Source organism: Neofelis nebulosa, chromosome 16 (assembly GCF_028018385.1).
Source record: "Neofelis nebulosa isolate mNeoNeb1 chromosome 16, mNeoNeb1.pri, whole genome shotgun sequence".
In the NCBI taxonomy this organism is placed as follows: domain Eukaryota; kingdom Metazoa; phylum Chordata; class Mammalia; order Carnivora; family Felidae; genus Neofelis; species Neofelis nebulosa.
In genome coordinates, this window is record NC_080797.1 from 12187464 (window position 1) to 12211280 (window position 23817).

Consider the following 23817-nt stretch of genomic DNA (forward strand, 5'->3'; position numbering starts at 1 on the left):
AGGGAGGCAAACGGTGCCTCCCTGCCTCTGCTCCGGTAATTCCAAAGCGCTAAGTGAAGGGAGCACAGCAAAGCCTCCGGAGCACCCTCTTCCCTACTGTGTGCGCCCAGGGGCTGGGCAGGATGGGACAGCGAGAAGGACGAGGCTGCCCTAATGAGTGCTGCTCTCAGGACACGCTGGGCTGCCAGGGTCAACTAGGCCATGAACACAATGCAGCCACTGTGACAGGAAGGCCTCCTGGTACACAGACCTCGTTCCGGAGCAGTTTGATTCTCACAACACCCACCTGGGGCTGACGGAGCAGGTGCTGTCTTCCTCCTTTACAGATGGGACCGAAGAGCTAGAGGGGCGAGGCCAAGGCCGGCGTCCAGGAATCCCAGGCCCACCCAGGCCAGGCCCCTGCCGACGGCTGATGGACACGGAAGGTGAAAGAGCCTGAGGCCCAGGGCTTAGGACTGGGCTGCACCGGTCCCTGAGTTCCCAGCACCGGCTCTGTGGGGATGGACGCCTGTTGCAGAGCTGTGAGGTCGGGCCCCAGGATTCCCACTCACCGTCTTTGCTCTCCAGCCCAGGTTCCCTCAGTGTGCTGGCAGCGGGAGGCTGGCTCTGGCTGGGACTCTGAGCTGGACTCAGGCTGCTCCCGTCGGGCTGGTCCTTGGCCCTCATTTCTTCCTGCCAGAGTGTAGACTTGGTGGTGGGGACCTTCTCAGCACTGGGGATGCTGCTGCTGCTGCTGCTGCTGCTGCTGGTGACAGCCATCTTGGCCGGCCCTGGTTCCTGGGGGAGAGAGCAGCGTCTGTGCAGCCACAGCACACAGCCTGAGCTGCTGCGCAGGTCCTGGCTGCCCGGCCGCCTGGCCACAGGGGACACTAAGGTCAACCGCACTGTGTCAGTGTCCCGGAATCCCTGGAAGGGGAGGCTCAGAACAGAGATATCTTGGTCAGGTGAAAGCTCCATCTGGACAGCACCGTGGCCGTTTCCCCTCGACAGCCCCAGTCAGTGCGCCCAGAGTGCCTGGTCTGACTGGCCTCAGGCCAGATTTGGTAAATACACGGAGCAGAGGCTTAGGGTTTCTGCCTGGACCTCCGACAGCAAACACACGCCAGTGTTCCCTGCCCACAAAACCACAGAGCCCAGAGCAGCGGACCAGGCACTAAAAGTGAGATGACAAGTGGCTGGCTCAGAGTCTGTCATTCCTAGACTTGTAGGTGCTTAGGACACGAGTCACAAAAGATGGGGTGGGGTGAGGGAAGAACACACCATTGAGATGGCCACTGGGAAAATGCAAAGCATGTGTCCACACAACACCCATGCCGGGGCCAGCCCTTGCCCACCCCCCCTCCCCCACCCCCCGCCGCCGCCTTCTGGTTCTAGAAAGCTCAAACAGGACATCTGGGACACTGTGTGAAGGAAGAGTCATCAGATACAAACAAAACATCCAAGTACATGCATGCCCTCCCACCCCGCCACGAGCCCATATGGGAGCAGTGTCCACCCCACGTCTCCCCAGATCGAAACTGGTGCTGCTCTGTGGGAGAAGCATTCACATGGGAGGTACTTAGCCAAATACAGAAAGTCCGTTTCCAGAGCAGGCGCAGAACTGTGACTCAACCTCAAATCCAGGGCCTGGACAAGGGCCCGGCTGGGATCTCTAGCTGCCCTACAGCACCAGCTCACCCGGGCTTGGCCCAGGGTCCTAGGTGCCAGCTACAGAGGGCACTGCTAGCAAGACGGCTTTGCTCTCAAAAGCGAGACATGTCTCAGCTGTCTTCCCAAAAACATGGGGATTATGCGCGAATGCCCACCTTCCACTCCCGTCCTGGCGGCCAAGTCTCAGTTTTAGAAACCTACCTTAACCCAACTCTCGAGGTGGGGCCCTTGGCGAGGATTACAGATGACACAGGTGATGTGTCTGTGCGTGCGTGGGGTTTTAACCGCCGGGATTAACCGCTGGGTTATCTGCCACTGAGCACGGACCATGTGCTGGGCTCTGGTACATCACTGTACCATCCAGTCCTCACCAACACACCTCACAGGGGAGGCTGCCCGGGCTGAGAGGAGACGGCATGCTCATGCTCGCATGGCCAGTAAGGGGCAGAGTGGGGCTTCAAGCCTTTTCCATCACCAGTCATCCCACCGGGGGGGGGGGGGGGGGGGGGGGCGGGAAGAGTATGCTTTGGATGGGCATCCTAGAGGGCCCACTGAGAAGCCCAGGCACCAGGTATCTCAATGTGAAAAAACAGGCATTTTACCAGGTCCAAAGTCTTCCTTGGCTTTGCAAGAATTCCGGAGCCTCAAGGGATGGGATAAAGATAAGAAGGCTCTTCCCACAGACCCAGGACGCGCCTGACTGCCCAACAGAGCTATCACCAGACCTGGCTGAAGATTCCCTGCAGCTCTTACCCACCTTGAAAGAACTGGACTTCTTGTAAGAAAATGGCAATGGATGGGGCGCCTGGGTGGCGCAGTCGGTTAAGCGTCCGACTTCAGCCAGGTCACGATCTCGCGGTCCGTGAGTTTGAGCCCCGCGTCAGGCTTTGGGCTGATGGCTCGGAGCCTGGAGCCTGTTTCTGATTCTGTGTCTCCCTCTCTCTGCCCCTCCCCCGTTCATGTTCTGTCTGTCTCTCTCTGTCCCAAAAATAAATAAAAACCGTTGGGAAAAAAAAAAAATTTAAAAAAAAAAAAAAAAAAAAGAAAATGGCAATGGTTTCTGACAGTTTCCTGAGGGCTCCAAAAGAACCAGGCTCTAATGATCTAAGGAGCGCCAGCCCCAGGGCCACCTGTCCTTCCAGTCAGCCCACCGCCCTCAATCCATGAGCCCCAGCAACGCATCCCTCAAGCAGAATTCACTCCAGGTCCCCCTGCCGTGGCCCCTTCTGGCGACTGAGCCTTCTGTTCAAAGGCCAGAGGCGGGCATGCTCTGGTGGGCTCAGGGTGGAGCTGGGACTCCTCCTAGAGAACTGGGTGGGGTGGGGTGGGGTGGGGTGGGGTGACGTGAAGATGGTCGGTGAATCCGTCCCCTCTGCGGAAGACCAGCTGCACAAGGGTACGGAGAGGTTGCCAGAAAGGGCCCAAGAGGAATAGGCGGCAGCTGTGCTTGTGAGGGAAGTGGCCTCAGCCCCATGCTGTGGGTGAAGTGCGCATGGCATATGCACACCCCTCTCTGATGCCTGTGGCTCCAGCACGGAGCAGGTGGGCTGCCACGGATTCCCAAGAGGCCGAGGAAATTCTAGGCTTGAGATCCAAGGGTCCATGACAGGGAGCTTGGGAAACAAATGCATGTCCCAGCACCTCGTGGCTACACACCCACCTTCTGGCCCTGGGCCTCCCAATCTGTGAGGGCTGGTCACATCTGCAGATCCCTCCCCATGCTCCCCACTTCTGGAAAACACCTCGCAGAGAGTGAGGGCCCTGAGTGGCGGCCAAGGTCCACAGGCAGTTCTTTTTCTCTCCTCTGGAGGCTCTGCTTTCTCTTCCCTCTCTGCCAAGCCTTATCGAATCGGTGGAGACAGAGGGACAGTCTGGCAGCAGGAGCAAAGCCACGCTGGCTTCCAGGAGAGGGGGCTGGGTGGGTGATAACAGGAAAGCCTGATCTCTGGGTAAAGTTGCTGCTCTTCTCCAAAGCGGATGTGTGGCGGCTGTGGGGCACTGCCTCTGCTCCCCACACTTGTCGCCGTTGTGGTGGAGAGGGTGCTGGGGGTCACAAGGACACAGACCACAGGTGCCTGTGGAAGAGGAAGGAGGCAGAGGTGCCAGGTTTCCTACGTGCTAGTCCCTGCATGGTCGGGGCTATCAGCGTTTCACTGCTGTAACGAGGTCTGTGCTGTTCATCTGGCAGCTCACAAAGGGCTTTGAAAGGTAGGGAGGAAAGAGAAAGGCAGGCCCCGGGCCGCTGTCGCCTCCACATGCTAGCTAAGCAGGTACCCTCTCCAGAGGAGGTTTCACAGAAAGCCTGCCTTTCTACTTCCTGGGCACAGGAATGGAGCGGGGATCCAATGAAAAGAAGGATGTGACCTGGAGCAGCCACCCAAGTAGAGAACAAGACACCCCAGAAGAAGTGGCAATCCACAACACACGTGTGGGCCTGAGAAGAACCAGTGTACTGGACCAGTAGGGACATTCCTCCGGGCATGTCTCTGGTCACACTGAGAGGGGTCTGTTGTTTTACAGGTCTCTCAAGAAAGGCGGAGAAGCAAGGGCCAAGAGCCTGGCGGGCGGGGGCATGGGAGAAACCAGCATTCCAGAGCTCCACCTGATGAATCAAGCCTCCCGGCCCACACACTGGCAGGGGGAACACGCGGCCCCTGGCCCCAGACCTGGGATTTGGGGAGAGGGCGGTAAGATCTCCGTCCTTCCTGTCCTAGTCATACCTGGCATGGATCATTATTCCTTCTCTCTAGGCATCTCGGTATCAGGAAAAGTCTTTCCTCTTGGAGGGAACTGTGGCTGAGTAAAGCAGCAGCTCCCTGAACCTGTATCTCAGGCCTCAGGCTTTGGAGGCTCTGGCCAGGGCCAGCCCGACTCCCTGCTGCTCTAGGCTCTGCTGGGACCCATGTGCCCAGTCTAGAGGCTGTCTGCTCCCCCCTGTAGCTTGATCTTCATCCTCCCTCAGGGCCTGGCATGGGTCTCTCTCTGATACTCTCAGGAAACCACTTGGTGAGTGTACTCTCCATGGCCCCAAGTCTTAACTGCTTGAGACATCCTTCTTACAGTGGGCCCCTGTGGGCTCTCCTCCTGAGTTTCTGGAGGGCACGGCACAGCACAGCGGCAATTCCAGATCCCCACTGGTTTTACGTGAAACTCTCCCAGGCCACAGAGAAAGAGGCCAGATATGGGGTCCTGAGTTCCTGCCTCGATGGGGGGCCCACAAGGCTTTAGGCTTCCCTCCCTGTTCCATTCAGGGAAACAAAACACCTTCAGCATCAGGCTGTGGAGGGAAGGCCTGTCCAGAGATCCCCAACTCTCCTCTGGAGAGACCCCACATCACCTCATGAGACTGATTCACAAGAAGATGGGCCCCAGACGAAAGTTTACAGCTTCCAGAAACCAATGGAATCAAATGTGATGCTCTTGGGAACAAGGGGCAGAAAGAAGAGTCCCTGCCAGGCTGGCTTCGGCTGGGGCTCAGGAAGGGGTGAGCAGAGCAGGCTGGGACACCCATGCTCTAAGAGACTCTCAGGGAAGTGGGTGATCTCCCCACCCTGTGATCGCGTGGCTCCTGCTACCAACGGAAAAGGTGAAGCTCGGCCATGGCTAGCAGTATCTAGAGGGAGGGGACAGCCGGGGAGCAGGGACACAACCAAACTCCCCGGTCTGGGCTGAACGTGTCTATTGCAAATGTCGTTGCCTTATTTGGAGGTCGGAGCTTTGCTCTAGCGATGTTTCCAAGACATCACTATAGAAACGCAGAGTAACCCTAAACGCTATTATTCTGCCTGGGATTTTTTCTCTCAAACCAGGCAGCTTTGGGGGATTTGTGTGTGTATCTGCTGTTCCCTAGTAGGAAGCCCCACTTTCAGTCTCCAGGAATGACTTCAACTGCATTTTGCTGACTTCTTGCCAGGCATACTACCTTCAGAGGATGCTGGCCTGAGACACCTTGGGGAGCGTGGACAGACAGCAGACAACAACCATTGGCTGAGAGCAGGCCCAGGGCCGCACTCCATCAGGGCCTGTGCGAGGAAGCCCAAGGTGGGTGTGTAGAGGGCGAGGGACCCAGGCCAGCACACACCTACCAGTCCTGCCCAGGCTGACCTCTGCCACTCACTGAAGCAGAGAGTATCCAGTAAGGACTACAGAGCCCCCAGTGGGTAGCCAGGTTCTGTCACGGGCTGGCTCCCTGTCAGACTCTGTGGGCCTTGCAAGATCCCAAGGGAACCCGATCCCCATTCTGCTCACTCTTAGGGTTGCTGTGAGGCTGGATCAGGCAGGGCAAGGCACTCGGTAACCGTGAAGTCTGGAGCAGAGAGGAGGAGCATTCGCTGAACGCCCATCAGGCGCTCAGCGCTTCCCTTCACACCCACAAAAATCCTATTACCAGATCTCAAAGGGCCTGTTCTGCGAATCAGTTCACTGAGGCTCAGGAAGGTTAATTCGCTCCGTCAGGGCCCCGGGAGTGTGAGGAGCATGGCAGGGAGGTGCACAGCCCTTCTGGGTGCCCTGTGCCCCTGCAGAGGTGGAAGAGAGTGGCCTTTGGGAAAGTACTAGACCTGGTGGGACTATGCAAGCTACCTCCTGCTCTGGTCACATGGGAGGTAGGACAGGGGCCCACGAGTCAAGGTCGTACCAAGTTCTTTCCATTTATGGTCAAAGTTCAGAGCAGGAACAGAGCCCTGAGAGCCCCTCACTCGGCCAGGACACTCCCTGTCTGGCCTTCCTTCCCAGCCTGCTGTCTGTAGGATCATCCCCGTGTGTCAAGTAGAGCTGAACTGAGTCCCTTCCTCAACCGTGGTGCGCGAGGACATGCGTGTGCAGCAAGCAGCCTTCCAAGCATGCTGTGTGCTCCCTAGCAGATGGCAGGACAGCCAGGGAAGGGACACGTGCTGTAATACTGCTGCTCAGCACGGGCCCACTCACTGGAAACCGCCTGGGGCAGCCCCAGAGTGTACACGAAGGCCACCCTGGCCCATGGAGGGTCCTGCCCTGTGGCTTGGAGAGGAGCGTACCGATTGCGGCCCACAGACCACTGGAGGGAAGGAGAGGACACGCAGGGCTGGTGACCATCTCAGCCCCATCTGGATCCTTTTCCTCAGCCCTAGTTTTAGGCCAGGTCCTTCCGGGGAGCTCGCACTTCATCCCAGCTCTACTGAAACGACACCACTTTGCTTACCTGTGGTGTGGGAGGCTCCACCTTCCGTTTCTTCTTTTGGTTCTGCTTATTGGTCCTGGGATAGACCATGAGCATCTCTAGCCATCTGGAGAGAGAAGAGGAGGGGAAGCACTGGATCAGACCCCTGCTCTTGGGGACTAGGAACCTCGTCGGGTGGTCTAGACACCAGGCGCAACGCTTCCTGCTTGGGGGCATCCACCCAGTGGTCAGGCCTCTGGACAGCCGAGCAGGGCAGAGCACGACCCAGACGTGAGCCTGCTTCCACTGGGGCAGGAACTGCCAGAAGTGCAGCCCAGGACAAGCACAGGCTGTGTTGGGACCAGGCCCAGATGCTGACCCCACAATGACCAGAGTGCAGGTGGGGAGGGCCATGTGGTCCGCCCAGGCACAAGGAATGCTTCACCCTCGTGGGGCAGCAGGCCTGAACCACAGGCCTCAGAGTGCAGAGCAAGCACCTCACTGATCCCATCTTCGGGGCTTCGACCTAGTTTTAAAATGGTCCTCCCAGAGAAGATTTGTTTAGCATACAGATGGGCTGCTGTTGGGTGTCCTTTAGGGCTACAGAGGCAGGAACCAAGAGTTGTGCTACCAAAGTTCTCTGCAGCAGATCACTTCCGGGGGCTGAGCTGCTGACCTCCCAGACCCACTCACTCACCTCTGGGCCCCACCACCTGCACAATGAGGGCTCTGGGCACCTCGGCTTTGGGGAAGGTCTGGCAGAGCTGCCCAGGGACCCACCCCAAGACCCACATGTTGGAAGATCCACTCTGGACCAGGAGCAGAGAAGGCAGCAGGGGAGTGTGGGAAGAGCAGCGGCTGATACAGATCTGGCTGTGCGACTCTCTAACCATGACCTTGGGTGGCTCCCAGCCCCTCCGGGCTTTAGTCTCCCCACCTCTGGGGCGGATTAGGCCATGACACATCCGCTGCTTGCCTCACCTGAGCTTCATTAACATCTGGGAGGGTTGGGTGAGAGGAGACAGGAGGAGTGGAGGGCAGGAGGGACCTGGTGATGAAGGGCGCTCTCTCTAGAGGGGAAGGAACAGCAGGAGACTCTGGTCTCCCTTCTTCCTAGAACACGAGGGTCTGTGTTGGGCCAGCGGCAGCGGCTGAGCTGCGATGTGAGGCAGAGACCACTCCGCCAGCGCCCTGGCCGGAGGTTGCAGCAACCCCAGGACCCGAGCCTGGGTCAGGAAGAAGGGTTTGCGCCTTTCGCACTCGCTGGTGCTTCTTTAATCGGGGACGGAGGAGGGGAGGCCAGTCACAGTCCGTGATCTTGCAGGACAGCCTTAGGAGGTGTGCTGGTTGTTGACAGCAGGCAGCGGGGAAAGTGGGCTTGGGTGTGGGGAGTCACAGCACCTGGGCAGAGCCGAGCTCAGCTCCGAACAGGTAATTCTCAATTTGCTGAGAGAACGAACAACTGCCTGTCCCGCAGAGACCTAAGGCACAGGGTCCTGTGGGTCACTCCTCTGTGGGCTGGTCCCAAAGCAAGAACAGAAGCCATGACTGTATCCGTAAGGACAGCAGATGAGCAGACTCCCTGAGGGCCTCACTCATATGTCATCTGAGGAACTCACATGCTCCTGGGGTTAAAAGACCCACTTTCCAGCCTGCCACAGGGGCTGAAAATTCTTTTGGGCACTCTAACAAGCTGTCGAAGACCCCTCTCATAGTTTCACTTAGGAGAGGAGAAGAGACTGCCTGACAAAGTCACCTCGTCCTCCAGGGCCCCAGGAGCACGGGGAGTATGGCAGGTGGGTGCAGAACCTGTGGGGTGCCCTGAGTCCCTGCCCACGAGCCATGCAGGACAGGGCCTTGAGGAAAGAGATCTGTGCTGTGGTTGCACTGCTGACTGCACGGAGCTCAGGGAGCTGTGCTGGAGACTCAGAGGCTGAGCACAGGCAGGGGCGGGCTGGGCTCGGAATGTGTTCCCTGAACTCGGATTTCTCACGGAAGCCCAGTAGGAAGCGTGTAACGTCATTCGGATGTGTTACTATGTAAAATATACCCGGGAAAAGAAGAGAGGCAAGGGGTGAGTACGGACACGGGATCAGTCATGGATGTGAGTGCCAGGGACGTGGTAGAGTGTTCCCCGACTCTGACAGCAGAGCCAGGGTGAATAAGACTGAAGGGGACAAAGCTGAAAGGCAGGGGCTCAGAGAAGGGGGAAAGCTTGGACTCAGCCCAGCTGGAGAGCACGGAAGAGCCCCCCGCCCCCCAACCCGCCGCCAACTCCTGCTCCCCTCCCAACTCCTCTAAAAGAGCCGCATTAAGCTGTGCCCCAAACATCCTGAAGGTTCCTCCTGGCACAAGAGAGCCGGGAAAAAGAACTGCCAACTCTCTCCATCCGGCTCTGGGAGAGATGCCACGGGCTGCTCAGGGGCCTCTGTTCAGAGAAGACCCCGGGGAGAAGGCTGGATGGACTGTCCCCAACTGCTCCTGCTCGAAGTCAGCCCAGAGGAAGTGTCTGCCACTCATTAGGGAGCTGCGTGCTTAGACCCATCTCAGGGTCTCAGGGACCAGATGAGACGCTGGGCAAAGGAGCTGTGCCAGGTGGTGAGGATGCCAAGGGAGGAGTCCATCCACAAAGGCAAGAGGCAGACGAGGGAGAGGAGGTGGAGGCAGAAGTCTGTACCCAGGGGACACCACCCCCCGACCTGTCTCCCTGAAGGAGGCCAAGTGTCCCAGCAGGTGGTGAAGATGGGGAAGCTGTTGCCCAGGGGCCCAGGGGCCCAGGGGCCCAGGGGCCCAGGGGCAGGCTGCCACGGTAAGCCCTGCCTGCTGGGCAGGGGTAAGCGAGGCCCGGACCCAGGATGAGGAGAGAGGAAAGCGCTGGGTGGCTCTGGCTCCAGGTACGCCACCGGGCCACAGCACAAACCTCCTAACCTCACGACAGCCCAGCCTACGTGTGGGACCCTGAGAGAATGTGCATCTGGTATCGTGGTTCATCAATGACCTTGTCTGCCCACACTGCATGGGAATGGCGGTCCCCATTCCCCATACAGGTGGTGACCTTAGGAGGTCCCCTGGCCTGTGGCAAGTGCCTAATGGTAGGATTCAGGCCACCTGCCAGAGGCGCGATCAGATGCCAGTTTCCTAATGCCATGTGGCACATCGCTATATCCCTGACCTGGTCCCCCAGTCACACATGATCCAGCCTGTCCTGGGGACCCTGGACACCCCTTTCCCATCCCACCTGCTAACCAGAAGCCTCCACAGGACCTAGCTCCCAAGGCTAGATCTCCCCCTGGGAATCCAGCTGGGCAGTGGAGCCCCGGCCTCAGTGTTTCTGTCAGACAGGCCGCAGCAGCAAGTGTGAGCCAGGAAGTGCAAGTGGTTCTGTGCTGTCACTCAGGCCTGGAGGGTGGCCCTTGGTCAGGGTCCTCTCGTTTCTAAAACTTTAGTCTCCCAACTGTAGGATGAGGGATCTCTTTGTAAAAGACCTCTCTACTCTTTTTTTTTTTTTTTAGTTTTTTTTAAGTTAAGCTCGAACCCATGACCCCGAGATCACGAGTCGCATGCTCCTCTGACTGAGCTAGCCAGGCGCTCCACGCTCTCTACACTCTTAAACCACATGGTTCTAGAATTAAGGCCAGGGAGAGGCAGAGGCAAAGTGGTCCTCCTGTTTGCCCCCAGGAGTCAGAAATGCAAACCTGCCTCTCTCCAAGGGAAAAGGGCTCAGGGTGAACTGGCACCCCCCAGCATAGGGTCACCTGGTCACCCTGCAGTGCAGCTCTGGCCCTCTGCTCCTCCTTATCACAGTGTGGACTTGAACTTTTTTTTTTTTTTTTTTTAATGTTTTTATTTATTTTTGAGACAGAGAGAGACAGAGCATGAGCAGGGGAGGGGCAGAGAGAGAGGGAGACACAGAATCCAGAGCAGACTCCAGGCTCTGAGCTGTCAGCACAGAGCCTGACGCGGAGCTCGAACTCACAGACCGTGAGATCATGACCTGAAGTCGGATGCTTAACCGACTGAGCCACCCAGGCGCCCCTGGACTTGAACTTTTGAACTCGGCAAGAACTGGGGACCTTCTGACCAGTATCCTCACTTCCTCATACAGCAGCCTTAGCCTGAGATCCTGAAGGATAATGAAGCCCAGGCCAGTGCTCAGTCTTTTTACTTATTGAAACCAAAAGGCTTCACGCTCAATTTCCCTCTACTCTGTGCTGCAATAATCAGCCCAGTACCCCTCACCCCTCAGGTTTACTTTCTCTCAAAGCTTTCTTAGGTCTTAAAGGACCAACGGGATTTTCCAAGATCCAGTGCCCAAGCTCCCGGCCGGGCTGGTGGAGCCTGCTCACTATGCACACGCTGGGTGGTGAGGTGGCACAGAGCTGGCAAGCGATGCCCTGGGATCAGGGACTCGCCGCGTGGGCTTAGGAGCACGGAGCTCTGCCCCCCCGGACCGTCGGCCTCAAACCTGGGCCCCCCTCCCGCTTCCAGGACTCCCCCTAAGCCTCTGCGCACGGCACGGTCAGGGCAGTGGTGTCACTCAGAGACTTTCTTTCCTTCCACCTGGACAAAGAAGGCAGTGTACGCAGCAGCACTGGGGTGACCGCGAGCGAGACGCAGCCTCCTCCCTCAAGGACCTGCTGCTGCCTAAGGAAGCCACGTGTGCACGCAGACAATCTGCATCTTTTGTAAGGGCCAGCCGATGGCGCCAGGTGCCTCAAGGGGGAAGGCTTCCTGGAAGAGTGCACGCTCTGGCTGACTCTACCAGTCTGAGGGATTGAGGGATCATTCCCCACTGAAGGCACGAGCCAGTGGGCAGCAGAGGCATATGTGGTGACAAGCAGCTCCGTGCGGGGACATGAGGGTGGTGGAGGTGAGGCTGGAGGGCTGTGAAGGGTCCCCCCCCTCCAGGGCCAGCCAAGGAACCTGGACTCGTTCCCCAAGCGATGGCGTTTTCGGCAAGGTCAGACGAGCTCTGGGACTGAGCCCCTCACGGTTGAGTGACACCAGGTTGGGGAGGTGTGGGAGCGGAGGCGGGGAGACCAGCGAGAGGCCTAAAGGAGACGAGGTAGCCCTGGAACCGGGCAGTGCCAGCAGAGGGAGGCGCCCGAGCACACAGGACATGAGGAGACAGCCTTGGTGGGTATGTGGACATGCGGATGACGCAAAGGCGGGTGGAGGGGGAGGCCAGTTTCTGGCGTGGTGACCAGGCACACAGTAGCGCTGTGAAGAGAAAGAGGGGACTCAGAAGCGGCGACACATTTGATGAAGAAACGGACGGCGATATTGCCCGATTTGTGCCAAAGGGAACCGGTCCGAGAACCCGCTGGTGGATAAGGAGCGCCTCCTCCCGAAACGTGTGGGGCAGACTCACCCGCTGATGATCTCCTTGGTCTCTGCCCGGATGAAATGCTCCTTCTCAGGGGTCAGGATGCACAGGGAGAACTTCTGGCCTGTCCGGGCCTCCCCATCCACCACATCTGTGCATTGGTTCATGTTGATGGTGCCCTGAGGCAGGGTTGTGGGCTGTAAGAAGATGGGGCGGGGAGTCACTCAGGAGCCAGCACTCATGGGTCAGAGTAGGGCAGCATGGACTGTCCTTGTAGCCCCCGGCCCTCTCAACCCTTGTCACTTCGACAGGCACCTGAACCTCTCACGCCTGTGTGAGTCCCCAAATACAACAGACACACGGGGTGGTGCTCTGCCTCGCCGCCACCCTCCTGGCTCCGCTTCCTCCCTACCCATCCCCGGGGAGGAGAGGTGACGGGTCTGTTCTTCTCGGAGGACAGCCAGCTGGACATTCCTTCCTAGCTGGAGAACAATATCCCAGCTGGTACTGGGGGAAGGGGGAGAAACAGGAAGGGGACAGCTCTGGGAGGACAGCTGAGGGGACAGAGGCAGCCAAGAGCCAGGTCTCACAGGGGTTACTGATCCAAGAGAGCAGTGAGAAAAGGCTCCAGAGGAGGTGGTTCTAAAATAGCAAGGTTATTTTTAGAGGCAAGGAGGGGGCCAGAGAGAAGCCACATCCTGGAAGGCAGGCTGTGGGGCTGGCAGGCTGGAGCCACACACATCATAAATGCTTTAAAGGTAGGCCAAGCCCACTCGGGGCAGATGACCCACCGTCACCTCCCAGAAAGCACCCACGAGGATTTGCTACAAGGCTGCCTGGCCAGCTCCGGAACAAATAAACTTTTTTTTTCCTTTTCTGACACTGTTAGACCCTGAGATTCGGGACAGAACGCAAGCAAAGAAGGCTTTAGATTCCTACTGGGGTGAGGGTCAGCAGAGAAGACCTTCCTAAAGAGGATCTGTTACCCCTGCGTCCTGTGGCCCTTCACCTTTCCCCCAAACAGGAAGATGCTTTGGGGAGGGAAACAAGGTGCCGTGGCTGTCACCATGCCAAGGGCAAGAGCTCCCGACCTCACCCAATATGGCTGCCAGCTTTCTGGTCCACAGGAGGGGGAAGGAGTATGCTTTCCAGCTCCAAGAAGCCTTTCCTCATGGAGCCTCTAGGCTCAGCACGCCCTTCCTTAGGCTCAGCTCAGAATGTGCGCGGCAGGGCAGGAGAGCCAGCTGTGAGCTGGCCTCTGACTTCAGGTGTGGATAGAGAGGGGGCAGAGTCCCACTTCTGAGAGGGGGCACACCCATACTAAGCCTAGTGTGGTCCTTCAGTGAAGCAGACTTGTAGCATCTCTCCTGGGCCCTTCTGGAGAGTCTTTGAGCTGGAAAAGGGAGCTTAGTGGCTTATCCTGCAACCAAGCAGGGGGTTTCTTCAGGAGCAGGGAGCAAGACTGGTAGCCTGGGACACCCCCCCCCCCCCCGCCCCGCCATCTGTCTTCTGGCTGGGGAGGCCCACAGGCGTCTAGTGCCTGCCCCCACCCCCAATGAGTAGTGCTCCCACGGCCACAAGAACGCACCTTCCAACCCAGGGTGGGGCCACATGGTCCTCCTAGGCTTCCCAACCTCCTCAGTCCAGTTCCAGCACCTCCACTCTTCAGAATTTCTAATCCCAGGTCTGCTCTGGCATCATGCCACTGCCCCATCTGAACCCCCTTTGGGCAAACTAAGGGTGGTGACTTCTTCTCTTTTAGCTCAGCATCCCGCACGCTGAAGCACATGTTCCCCCTTGCCACCGACAAGGCTCACGGATCCTCTGAGGTGGGTCCTTGTGCCTGAAACAAGGACACTGATGCTGTGGACTGCTGTGAGGATCAGGGCCCTGAGCAGGGCCACAGAGGGGAGAGGGGACAGCAGAGGGGCTTTCCCAAGGTCACGTTTCCTCCTTTGTCCTCGATGTCCACCCCAACTTGGACTCGTGGGCGTCACAAGGTGCCAATGTATGCCCGCCTGTGGCACATGGAAGCACGACGTAAGTTATCTATCTGTGCTATTGTGCCAACAGCTTATAAACTATGACACGTACGTAACACACACAGGGAAGTTAAAACACACCAACAGAAATTCTAATACTTTCCTCTCACTATGCCACCTAGTGGGCTTATCTTTAGAGACTACTGTGCCAGGGTTCAGGGGCACGAAACTGCTCACCGTCCCCTCTTGCACAGTAGTTGTGTTTGCTGGACACGTGGCCACCGGCCACCAGCAAGATTTCCCAGCCAGCCCTGCAGCTGAATGCGGTCGTGGGACCTCGTCACCAGTCGTACCCTAAGACTTCCTACAACCTCTTTGTGCCTCAGTTTTGTGTGTGTGCAAAATGCGGTCTCTACCTCCTTCCAGGCAAGCTTTCAGAAGCGTCAATAAAAAGCAAAGACATAACACGCTATGGCCAAAGGAAACGAATGTTTATTTACTATCTGTGTGTCAGGGTCTTATCGTAAGTACGACCTCTTCCACGCCTCCTTAAATATTACTTATGAGGCAGGCACTGTCTAATCCTATTGGACATGTGGAAAAAGGGAGCAGAGTCAACAGCTCCTCCTGAGTCTGCACAGTGCCACTGGGGAGAAGCCTCACCAGCACTGGGGCCACCGGCTGTGAAGGTGCTCACTCTCCCGGGCGATCACCGCTTGCCGGGCGCGGGGCCAGCACGTCCTCTTACCGATACTCCCGCAGCCGCCCCCCCCCCCCCGCCCCCCGCCCCGGCTGCCAATACCGCCACCCCCATGTGCTCCTTCACTAGTCTGCCCTCAAACCGTGGACCGGGTCAACCAAGGGTCTCCAGAGAGCCCCCAGGCACAGGTGTGGCCACACCCTTCTGCATTGTCAGAGCTGAGGAGAGAGAAGACCCTTGACAATCCAACTCCCGGCCAGACCAGGCCTCGTGCTTAGAAAGCGAGGGCAGATATCCAGGCTAAAATCCACATCCAGCCAGAGGGAACCCCTCACCCCAACACTGTCGGCAGAGCTCAGCTCCATCTGACAAGCTCCCTGCCCTCAGTCTGTACCTCCAGAGGTTAGGAATCCAGGCCTCCGACGAGGCCGAGTGACACCTAGTTTTGCTCAATTTCAAAAAAGAGGTGGCTGTCTGCAGGCCACCCAACTCTGCTCTGTTGCCAAGTTATGGGTAGGTCCTCAGCCGGCAAAGTCACCAGATGCTCTCCGGCCACCTGGGGGCTTCCGGTCCTCTTCTGGCCTCCACACACATCAGCCTGGATGGTAGGGCTGCATCAGTGTCAACTAATCCCAAGGCCGAAGACCACGGAAGCATAAAGTGACCAAGCGGGACGGCTAAGAGCAGGGCCTCTCTCCAGGGATGTGAGCACACCCTGCTGAGAACCCAGCCCTTCTGTCATTTGCCCCCTGGCCCACAAAAGGCCAAGGGAACCTCTCCCCACTGCAGCCGGGCGCCTGCCAGGGGTTTGCTTTGGAAGATGCTGCCACAGCAGCCTTACCACCTGGAGACCCTCCACCCCCACCCATCCCAGGCACTTTGGGGAAAACAGGCCTCCTCCACTTCTTGTTGGATCTCGAAGTTTGGGAAGTTTCTAAGAGCCAGAGGGAAAGAAGAGGAAAGTAGCACAGATGTACAAGGAGAGGCCAGCTAGAGCTATCCGTGGGGGTCCTTCCCTCCAGGCAGCTGTGCTTACAGAACCAGCGGCCAGGCAAGACTTGGATGGACCGGGACCAGTCCAATTTACACCCCCTCCCCCATTCAGATGGGAAAACAGAGACAAAGGCTTTCCCCCAGGGCAAAGTAGTGCTCACAAAATCTTAACCCAGTCAACTGCAGGTCGTGCGACAGTTCGCGTGTTTCAAGCTAATCTGCTCATGACTGACAGAGAAGAGCGCATTTCACTTTGGGATGAACAGCTGCACGGGCACACACACACACGGAATGAAAAATTACAGGGCAATACTTGCACCGCGTGCACTGTGTTCTGTATTATGTTCTCTCACACTCCCCACGACCCACTTGAGGAGTAGGAAAAGCAGTGCTACCCGGTGGTGACAGTGGTCAGCCAGCACGTCTCCAGGCTGCCAGAAGCAGGGGCAGAATATGGTCCAGGAAGGACAAGAAGACTCTACCTTTCAGTAGGAGCCGCCGCGGCAAGAATAATATTGTCTTCCGGGGTTGGGCAGGCTCTGAATAAGTAGTTACAGGTTCACTCTGATGACAGCCACAGGAGGAAGGCGCTCTGACAGGCTTGACACACAGATGCCCAGGCTGGGGCTCAGAGCGGGAAAGGGGCCTGGGGTCACCCAGAGCAAGGGTGGCCCGCGCTAACTGCAGAACCTGTCAGCAGGCAGGAGCAGAGAGAGCCCTCGCGGGAGCATGGCCTCCTCCACCCTCCCCAGAGGTGACCATAACGGCTCCCACAAGCTCCCGTACGGAGGCCTCCCTGGCGGCCACACTGGAGGCATGGTCAGGCCACTAGAGCCAGGTACAAGGAGAGAGCACATCCTTTCTTTGGGATTAAGGAGGTTAGATCTGAATTTCCTCTGCAAGGAAGGTGGCCCTTGGGGAGCTCTGCTGAGTACTGCTCCCCATCTCAGGCAGCCCTGGAACCCCGCTCCCTGAGAGGAACACGCGCTGGTCAGGATCACAGAGACTGTCCCTTGGCTCTTCCTGCTACTGCCAAGCTGCTCAGAGTCCTGAGTCTAACGAATCATGAGTCCCTCCTTCAAGAGGTGGGACACCAAATGCCATCCAGGTGCAGACTGGGTCACCAGACTCTCAGCACCTGACTCTCTCCAAGGCCACAGTTCTCCCTAGTGAGCAGCTCTCTTTACACGAATATCCTCAAAGTCCAAGTTCTCAAAGGAAACTGGCAAGACCCATGGAAAAGGGGTCTTAAGACATACCCATGAATCCACCCAGGATTGGAGTGAGCAAAAGCCGCCCCCTCACCCCTCTGAGAGCTCAGAGAAGCAAGTGCCTTCCACCAACCTCGGCCAAGGGCCCCAGCAGGTGCCCTCCACACAGAACTCCTTTCCTCCTGTTCCTTGCCTGGCAAGAAGCCAGCAAAGTCCCCCGCCCAAGCATCCTCCCATGTATTCCACAGTCCTCCTGGTCTGTGGGGTGGCTCACAACCGTCCTTCACACCCGCGGTCTCGCCACAAGTCTTCAGGTGCCAGGTCTGTTTCCGTGGCCTCACGTGGCTCCTCTGGAGGGAGAGCCCCCTTCTGCACCCCCTCTGCCCTTCAGGGACTCCAACATGAAACCTGACTGCTGCAACTCTGCCTACAGGAGGAGGCCGGGCCAACCAGGCTGGGGGCTGTGGTGTGGGAGCCTGTCACCTGTGTGCCCAGCACCCCAGGAGAGGAGGAGCCAGATGACTGAGCCTCTAGCCCCTTATTCCCCACAAAGGCTCAGAGACCTAATGTAGCCTCTGGGCTTTACGTTTCTAGAACCCAACGAGCCAAGAAGTGCACCACCTCTGGTACAGAGTCTTACATCTGCCGCTCACCACATAAGTCACCTTGGGCAAGCTGCCGACTTTAAGCCTCAGTTTCCACAAGTGTAAAACAGGAGTAGCGATATCCCTTACTTCAAATGTAAAATGAAGCAGCTACTGTGGACAATATTCTGGAGGTTCCTCAAAAAGTTAAACATGGAGTTGCCACATGACCCAGCAATTCCACTCCTAGGTTTATACTCCAAAGAACTGAAAAGAGGTGTTCAAACAAAACCTGTACACAAATGTTCACAGCACCACTATTCACAAATGCCCAAAGGTGGAAACTGCCTAAACGTCCATCAATTCTAGTCATACAACAGAATGGTGTTCAACCCCAAGAAGAATGAAATACTGACACGTGCTTCAACACAGATGAGCTGAGCCCTGAAAACATTAGCTAAGTGAAAGAAGAGAAGCCAGAGACAAAAGGACACATACTGTATAATTCAGCTTAGATGAAATATCCAGAACAGGCAAATTTATAGAGACAGAAAGCAGATTAATGGTTGCTAGGGGATGAGTGGGGGAGTGGGGAATGACGAGTGACTGCTTAATGGGTAGGAGATTTCCGTTTGGAGTGATGAGAAAAGTTCTGAAACTAGACAGTGGTGATGGTTGCACAACATTATAAATGTACTAAATGCCACTGAATTGTACACTTTGAAGTGGTTAAAACAGTACATTTTTGTGTTGTGTATATTCTACCACAATAAAAGAAATCCCTTACCTCACAGAGTTGTTCACAGGAAGTGAGGGCTCAGGGCTGGCACATGACCCAGGCTGCCGCCCTTGCTGTTTCCCAGCACGCGCGCGCGCGCGCGCGCGTGCACGTGCACACACACACACACACTCCCCACCAAGCAAGGGGATGGTGGAGAAAAGACCATTTATTCAATACATTTTCTGACTGCTTGCCCCACGGAAAAGAGAGGAAAGCACCGGACACATCTGTCTCCTACCCAGGGACAGAGAAGAGGCCAGCAGGGTGAAGAGAATGGGCCTGGCTGGACTGGAGGGGCCATGGGCCGCCCTCTCCCTGAGAAGGGAGGAAACGCCAGGCCTCCAAGCCCACACCGGAGGCCAGTGACTGGTCCTAAGATGGCCAAAAACAGGCTCTTGAAAATGATGGGCCAAACTAAGGGGTTTATCCAAGGGCAGCAGAGCAGTTTACTTTCATTGTCTGTGTCTCCCAGGCGCTACGTCAAGGCCCCGGGAAAGATCAGAGTCTGGTTTCCCCATCACACTCCAATGCGGCCGGGTGTCTGCCCTTCTTTGGAGCACCAGACACTTCACCTGCACTGTGGCCTAGCCCTCCTCCCCCGCCAGCTCCCAGGCGCAGGCAGGCCCACACGTGAGTGTCACACCCATCTCTTTCTCACTGCCCGCCCCGGAGTCATCCCACTGCTCACTGATCCCAGTCGAGCCAGGGAGCTGGGAGCCTCTGGGATGTGTTCTGTGGGAGGCACGCAGAAGCAGCTGGCATCCAGCGGGAAGGTCTGTGGTTTCTATTCTCTCAGGCACGGCACTCAGCTCCTCAGCACTGTTCCACAGTTAGGACCCAGGCCTAGGGTGGCCTCGACTCTGCTGGTCTCCCCATGGTCACCAGTACTGGTCCAAGAATGACCTTTCATGAGCACAAATGTGGCCAGGGCATTTTCTGTCTTAACTGCTCCCGTAGCTTCGAGCCCAAGCTCTCTGCCCCGTGTTTGAGGCCCTCAGGAGCCCCGTCCTCACGTCCTGCCCAAGCTCACAGGCCTAGGTGACCCACTGGTGAATAGGCTGGCCTCCTTTATAGCCATCTTCTGCCAGAGATGCCTGCCTCACATCCCTCACCTCCCCTCCGAAGGAAAGAGCCCTGCATGTAGCCCTGAGTCCACTTTCAGGTCTGCCCATCTCTTTTCCACAATAGATGGTGAGGTCCTCAATAAAATTAATTTGATTTTCCTCTATATGCCTACATTGGCACCATTCCAAATGAGCTTCAGCACTTATTTTTGAATGATATATGGGAAAAAAAACCGACCCCTCTAAGTTTACGTTGCAGATTCGTTGTATAAATACTATGCTTTATTTATAAATATTCTGTAACATACGTACCACAACATTCTACTTATAAATATGTATTATTTTATTGGTTATTTTATTTGAGAGAGAGAGAGAGAGAGAGAGACAGAATCCTAAGCAGGCTCCACCCCATGCCCCTGAGATCATGATAGCCTAAATCAAGAGGCAAGATGTTCAACCGACTGAGCCATCTAGGTGCCCTTGAATGTGTATTATTTATAAAATAGGAACACCCAACCTTGCCCAATCTCATTTTTGCTAAGTGGGTAGCCGGATGCTCCATGTGCAAAGGTAACAAGTCCTCTGCCATCTGAGGGCCATGAAGTGCAGGAGCCTGAAGGAGGAGCAGGGCCCAGAAACGGCCCGACCACCAGAGGACCACGGTGTGCAGCCACCACCCCTGGGGCCAGCAGATGATAAAGATGAAACGCAAGAGGTGGGTGTGGCCATACTGCATTAATCCCATTTGTAGGAAATGGCCAGAGCCCGTAAATTGATAGAGACAGAAGGTAGATCAAGGTTGCCAAGGCCTGGGGGAAGTTTAGGGGATGACAGATAAGGGGTACAGGGTTTCTTTGCCGGGGGGGGGGGGGGGGGGGGGGGATGTTCTAAAATTAGATGATTGTACAATCTTGTTACCACACTAAAAGGCAATGACCTATATACTTACAAGTCAAACAAAACAAGACATTGCACAGGTACAGAAATAATCGGCATGTGGCAGCCCTTTCAGAGGCCCACGCTGCTCCACTCAGGCCCCTGCAGGAAGAACACTCACAGCCTGCTGCCTCCAACCTAGGCCTGGAAGGCGCCTGATGCCCCTCCCTCTGTCACGCGTCTCAGACGTGGAAGCCACGGCCCAGACGGACACAAGGACTAGAGCCCGGCTTTCCAATTCCTAACCCACCTCAACACATTACCTCTACTGCAGCAGCTAGAGCCAACCACCCCCAAAGAGCTAACTTGCAGCCTATCAGGCTCCGACAACAGGCGTCTGCGCGGAACACGCAGCAGCTCTGAGCTCCTGCCAGAGATGATGATGCTCCTGTCCCTGGGAGGTTCCCTTCAAGATTTGGCTCTGGCCTCAACCAGGGGCAGGATGGGCTTTCTGAGGCATTCAGGGCTTCCACAGATTCAGCAGAAAGGGACCCACAAATGGGGGAACACTGGCTAATCCCAAGCGGCAACGAGAGCTGTGTCCAGTGCCGTGGCCACATCGGGGCTGTAGCCTGGGAGCTGCAGGAAGAGAGGGGCTGCCCAGCCCAGTACAGTACATGCAGGGAGTCGGTGGGGTGCTGTGGAAATGACCCACTAAGGGCTCTGTCAACCAGCCAAACTCACTGCCTTTGTGGAGCATTGTTAGGGTTGGCTAAACTTCTTTTTTTAAGGGAGAAAAGAATACAACAAGGACCTTTTTCACTTGCTGCCAATGCCAGGAAGTTCCTTCTCACACCTGCTGTGCCAGACTGGCCTGCTGGCTTGGGCCGCTGGCTGGGCAGCAAAGACGGCTAGGCTCCCACCAAGCAGCCAAGGGCCCTCAGCTCTCCTTGGGAAGCCATCGCTGCCCAGCCAAGGCTCACCTTGCTCCTAAGACCGGGGGCAAGGGAAGACGGGGAAGGGCAAGGCAGGCAAGGGAAGACCTTTTATCCTCCTCACTCACCCAACCAGGATGAGAGCAGGACTCCACAAGAACCAAGTGCCCACTATACCGTATATGACAATTAACTCATGCTGAATCGAAGACCTAAATGTAAGAGCAAAAATATACAAATCTTAGAAGACTGAGGCAAACAGCTTCGAACACTGGATTTGACAAGGATTTGGATAGAACACCAAAAGTACAGGCATTAGAGATAGAAGAAACGAGACTTCATCAGAATTGAAAACTTTTGTATGTTGAAGGACACTGTCACAAGAATGGACAACCCACAGAATGGAAAAAAATATTTACAAATCACACATCTGATAAAGGATCAACATGAAGAATATATAAAGAACTACAACTCAACAGCAAAAAAAAAAACATATGAGCTAAAAATTTAGATAGATATTTCTTCAAAAAAGATAGAAAAATGGCCAATCAACACATGAAAAGGTGCCCAACATCAGTTATTAAGGAAATGCAAATTAAAACCACAATGAGATACCACCTCATACCTACCACGATGGCTTTAATACAAAAGAAAAGAAAACAAAGGAAAGAAAAGAAAAGAGAAAAAGAAAAAAACAAAAAACCTGAAAACAACAAGTGTTGGCAAGGATAAGGAGAAATTGAAACCTTTGTGCATTGCTAGTGGAAAGATAAAATGGTACAGCCACTGTGGGCAACAGTTTGGCAGTTCCTGAAAAAATTAAACACAGAATTACCCTATCATCCAGCAATTCCACTTCTAGATATATCCCCAAAAGAACCGAAAGCAGGGATTCGAACAGATATTTGTATGCCCATGTTCATTTCAGCATTAGTCACAACAGCAAAAAGGGAGAAACAACCCAAGTGTCCACTGATGGATGAACGATAAACAAAATGTGCCCCCTCCCCCCACAGGAATATTATCCAGCCACAGGAAGGAATGAAATTTTGATACATGCTATAACATGCATGTTTAATCTTAAAAACATTACATTAAGTGAAATATACCAGACACAAAAGGACAAATATTAGTGTTTAACTCCTAGGGGTTCAGTTGGGAAGATAAAGAAGTTCTGGGGATGGAGGACCCTGATGGTTGCACAACAGCATGAATGTACTTAACGCCACTGAATTGCACACTGAAAACAGCTAAGATGGTAAATTTTGTGTTATGCATATCTGAAGACACACACATGCATGCGCACACACATCCAGGCCAAGTTGGATTCCCATATTGGGAATAACCGCAACATGAACAGTAGAAACAGAAACTGGGCAATGGGTAGAAAGAAATGTGCCATTTCAGCCAACACGCTCCTTGTCTACAGGCAGAGTCTGGCCAACTGTAGCCCAGTTACAGCAGCCTTGCGTGAGGTCTCCCCAGCGGGTACGGAACAGACGCAGCAGTGGGCACGAATCTCAACCCTCCCACCCTCCACCTTCCTATTCCTCCCTCTCCCCATTTCCAATCCTCACCTCGAGGACAGGAGCAGCGCCTCTCCCCCCAAAGGATGGACCCCAGAATCCTGCTGGGGATCAACACTCTCCTCTAGGGCACTGATACTTCAGAGCACAGCTGGACCTGGACAACATAAGAACTATCTTTCTGATAGGTGTGGTGACCTCAGGTACAAACTATGTACGAATGAGCATCCATTACAGGAATGAGCCTTTTGACTTCAACACGATTAGTAAGGTTTAGCACACTGGCCAAGTTCGCCCCAGAGCCCCAAGCTTACTTCCCTAGCTCCAGACCTTGAAGTAAATCAGTCTCCTCCCCCCACAACGGAACCACTAAATCCTGCCTTTATAGTTTTGCCTTTCTCGGTTTCCACCTGGCACCTAAGCCCCCTCCCCCTCCCCAGTTCTGTTGCCTACCTGCCTGCGAAAATGTTCCTTGTCTCGGCCTCTTCTCCTGGTATGTCCCATAGTCCCTACAGTTTTTGGAGGCTGACGTGGAAGACTCCTGGAGGAAGTACGTTACCACCCGTCTGACTCACAACTGGACCTGTGGGCCTGTGGCCCCCGCCTGAATTCTCGGGGCTCTGACTCTAACTCCACTTTATACTTTTAATCCCATCTACTGAGAGTGAAGGAAGTCTTCAAGGCCCTGCCTAAAAGTCCATGTAATCACCTTAGAACTGGCTAGACAAATGTTTAGGAATAGACAGCAGGTATTTACTGAGCACCTACTTTATGCCAGGCACACACTGTGCTTGGTTGGTGCAGGGGAGAGGTGAGAACAAGTCAACAGGCCACCTTAGTAAAGCTCACTTCATTCTCATGGTGATAAACGTAAATAAAAAGAAAACAAAGCAGTGAAATAAATGACTGAAGGAAAGGAAAGCAAGTACAGGGCTAGGGAACGCCTGGGGGGTGGACCCCACGAGTGAAGGAGAAAGTAGTGCTGAGGCGGCAGGGCAGGGACGAGCCGGGCCGGCTGAGGAAGCTGGTGGGCAGGCCTGCTGGAGGACTGG

General features: G+C 55.5%; 1 protein-coding gene across 7 annotated transcripts in view; it reads right to left on the reverse strand.

Annotated features, from left to right (window-relative positions):
- The window catches only part of MPRIP (myosin phosphatase Rho interacting protein), a 155324-nt gene that overhangs the window by 58502 nt on the left and 73005 nt on the right, over positions 1-23817 (reverse strand). For all 7 annotated transcript variants that reach the window (XM_058703131.1, XM_058703133.1, XM_058703134.1 and 4 more), the window contains exons 4-6: positions 12159-12310; positions 6830-6914; positions 552-777 (exon numbers count right to left, since the gene is read on the reverse strand). In XM_058703131.1, coding sequence (XP_058559114.1) covers positions 552-777; positions 6830-6914; positions 12159-12310 — 463 coding nt within the window. The remainder of the gene's footprint in view (positions 1-551; positions 778-6829; positions 6915-12158; positions 12311-23817) is intronic.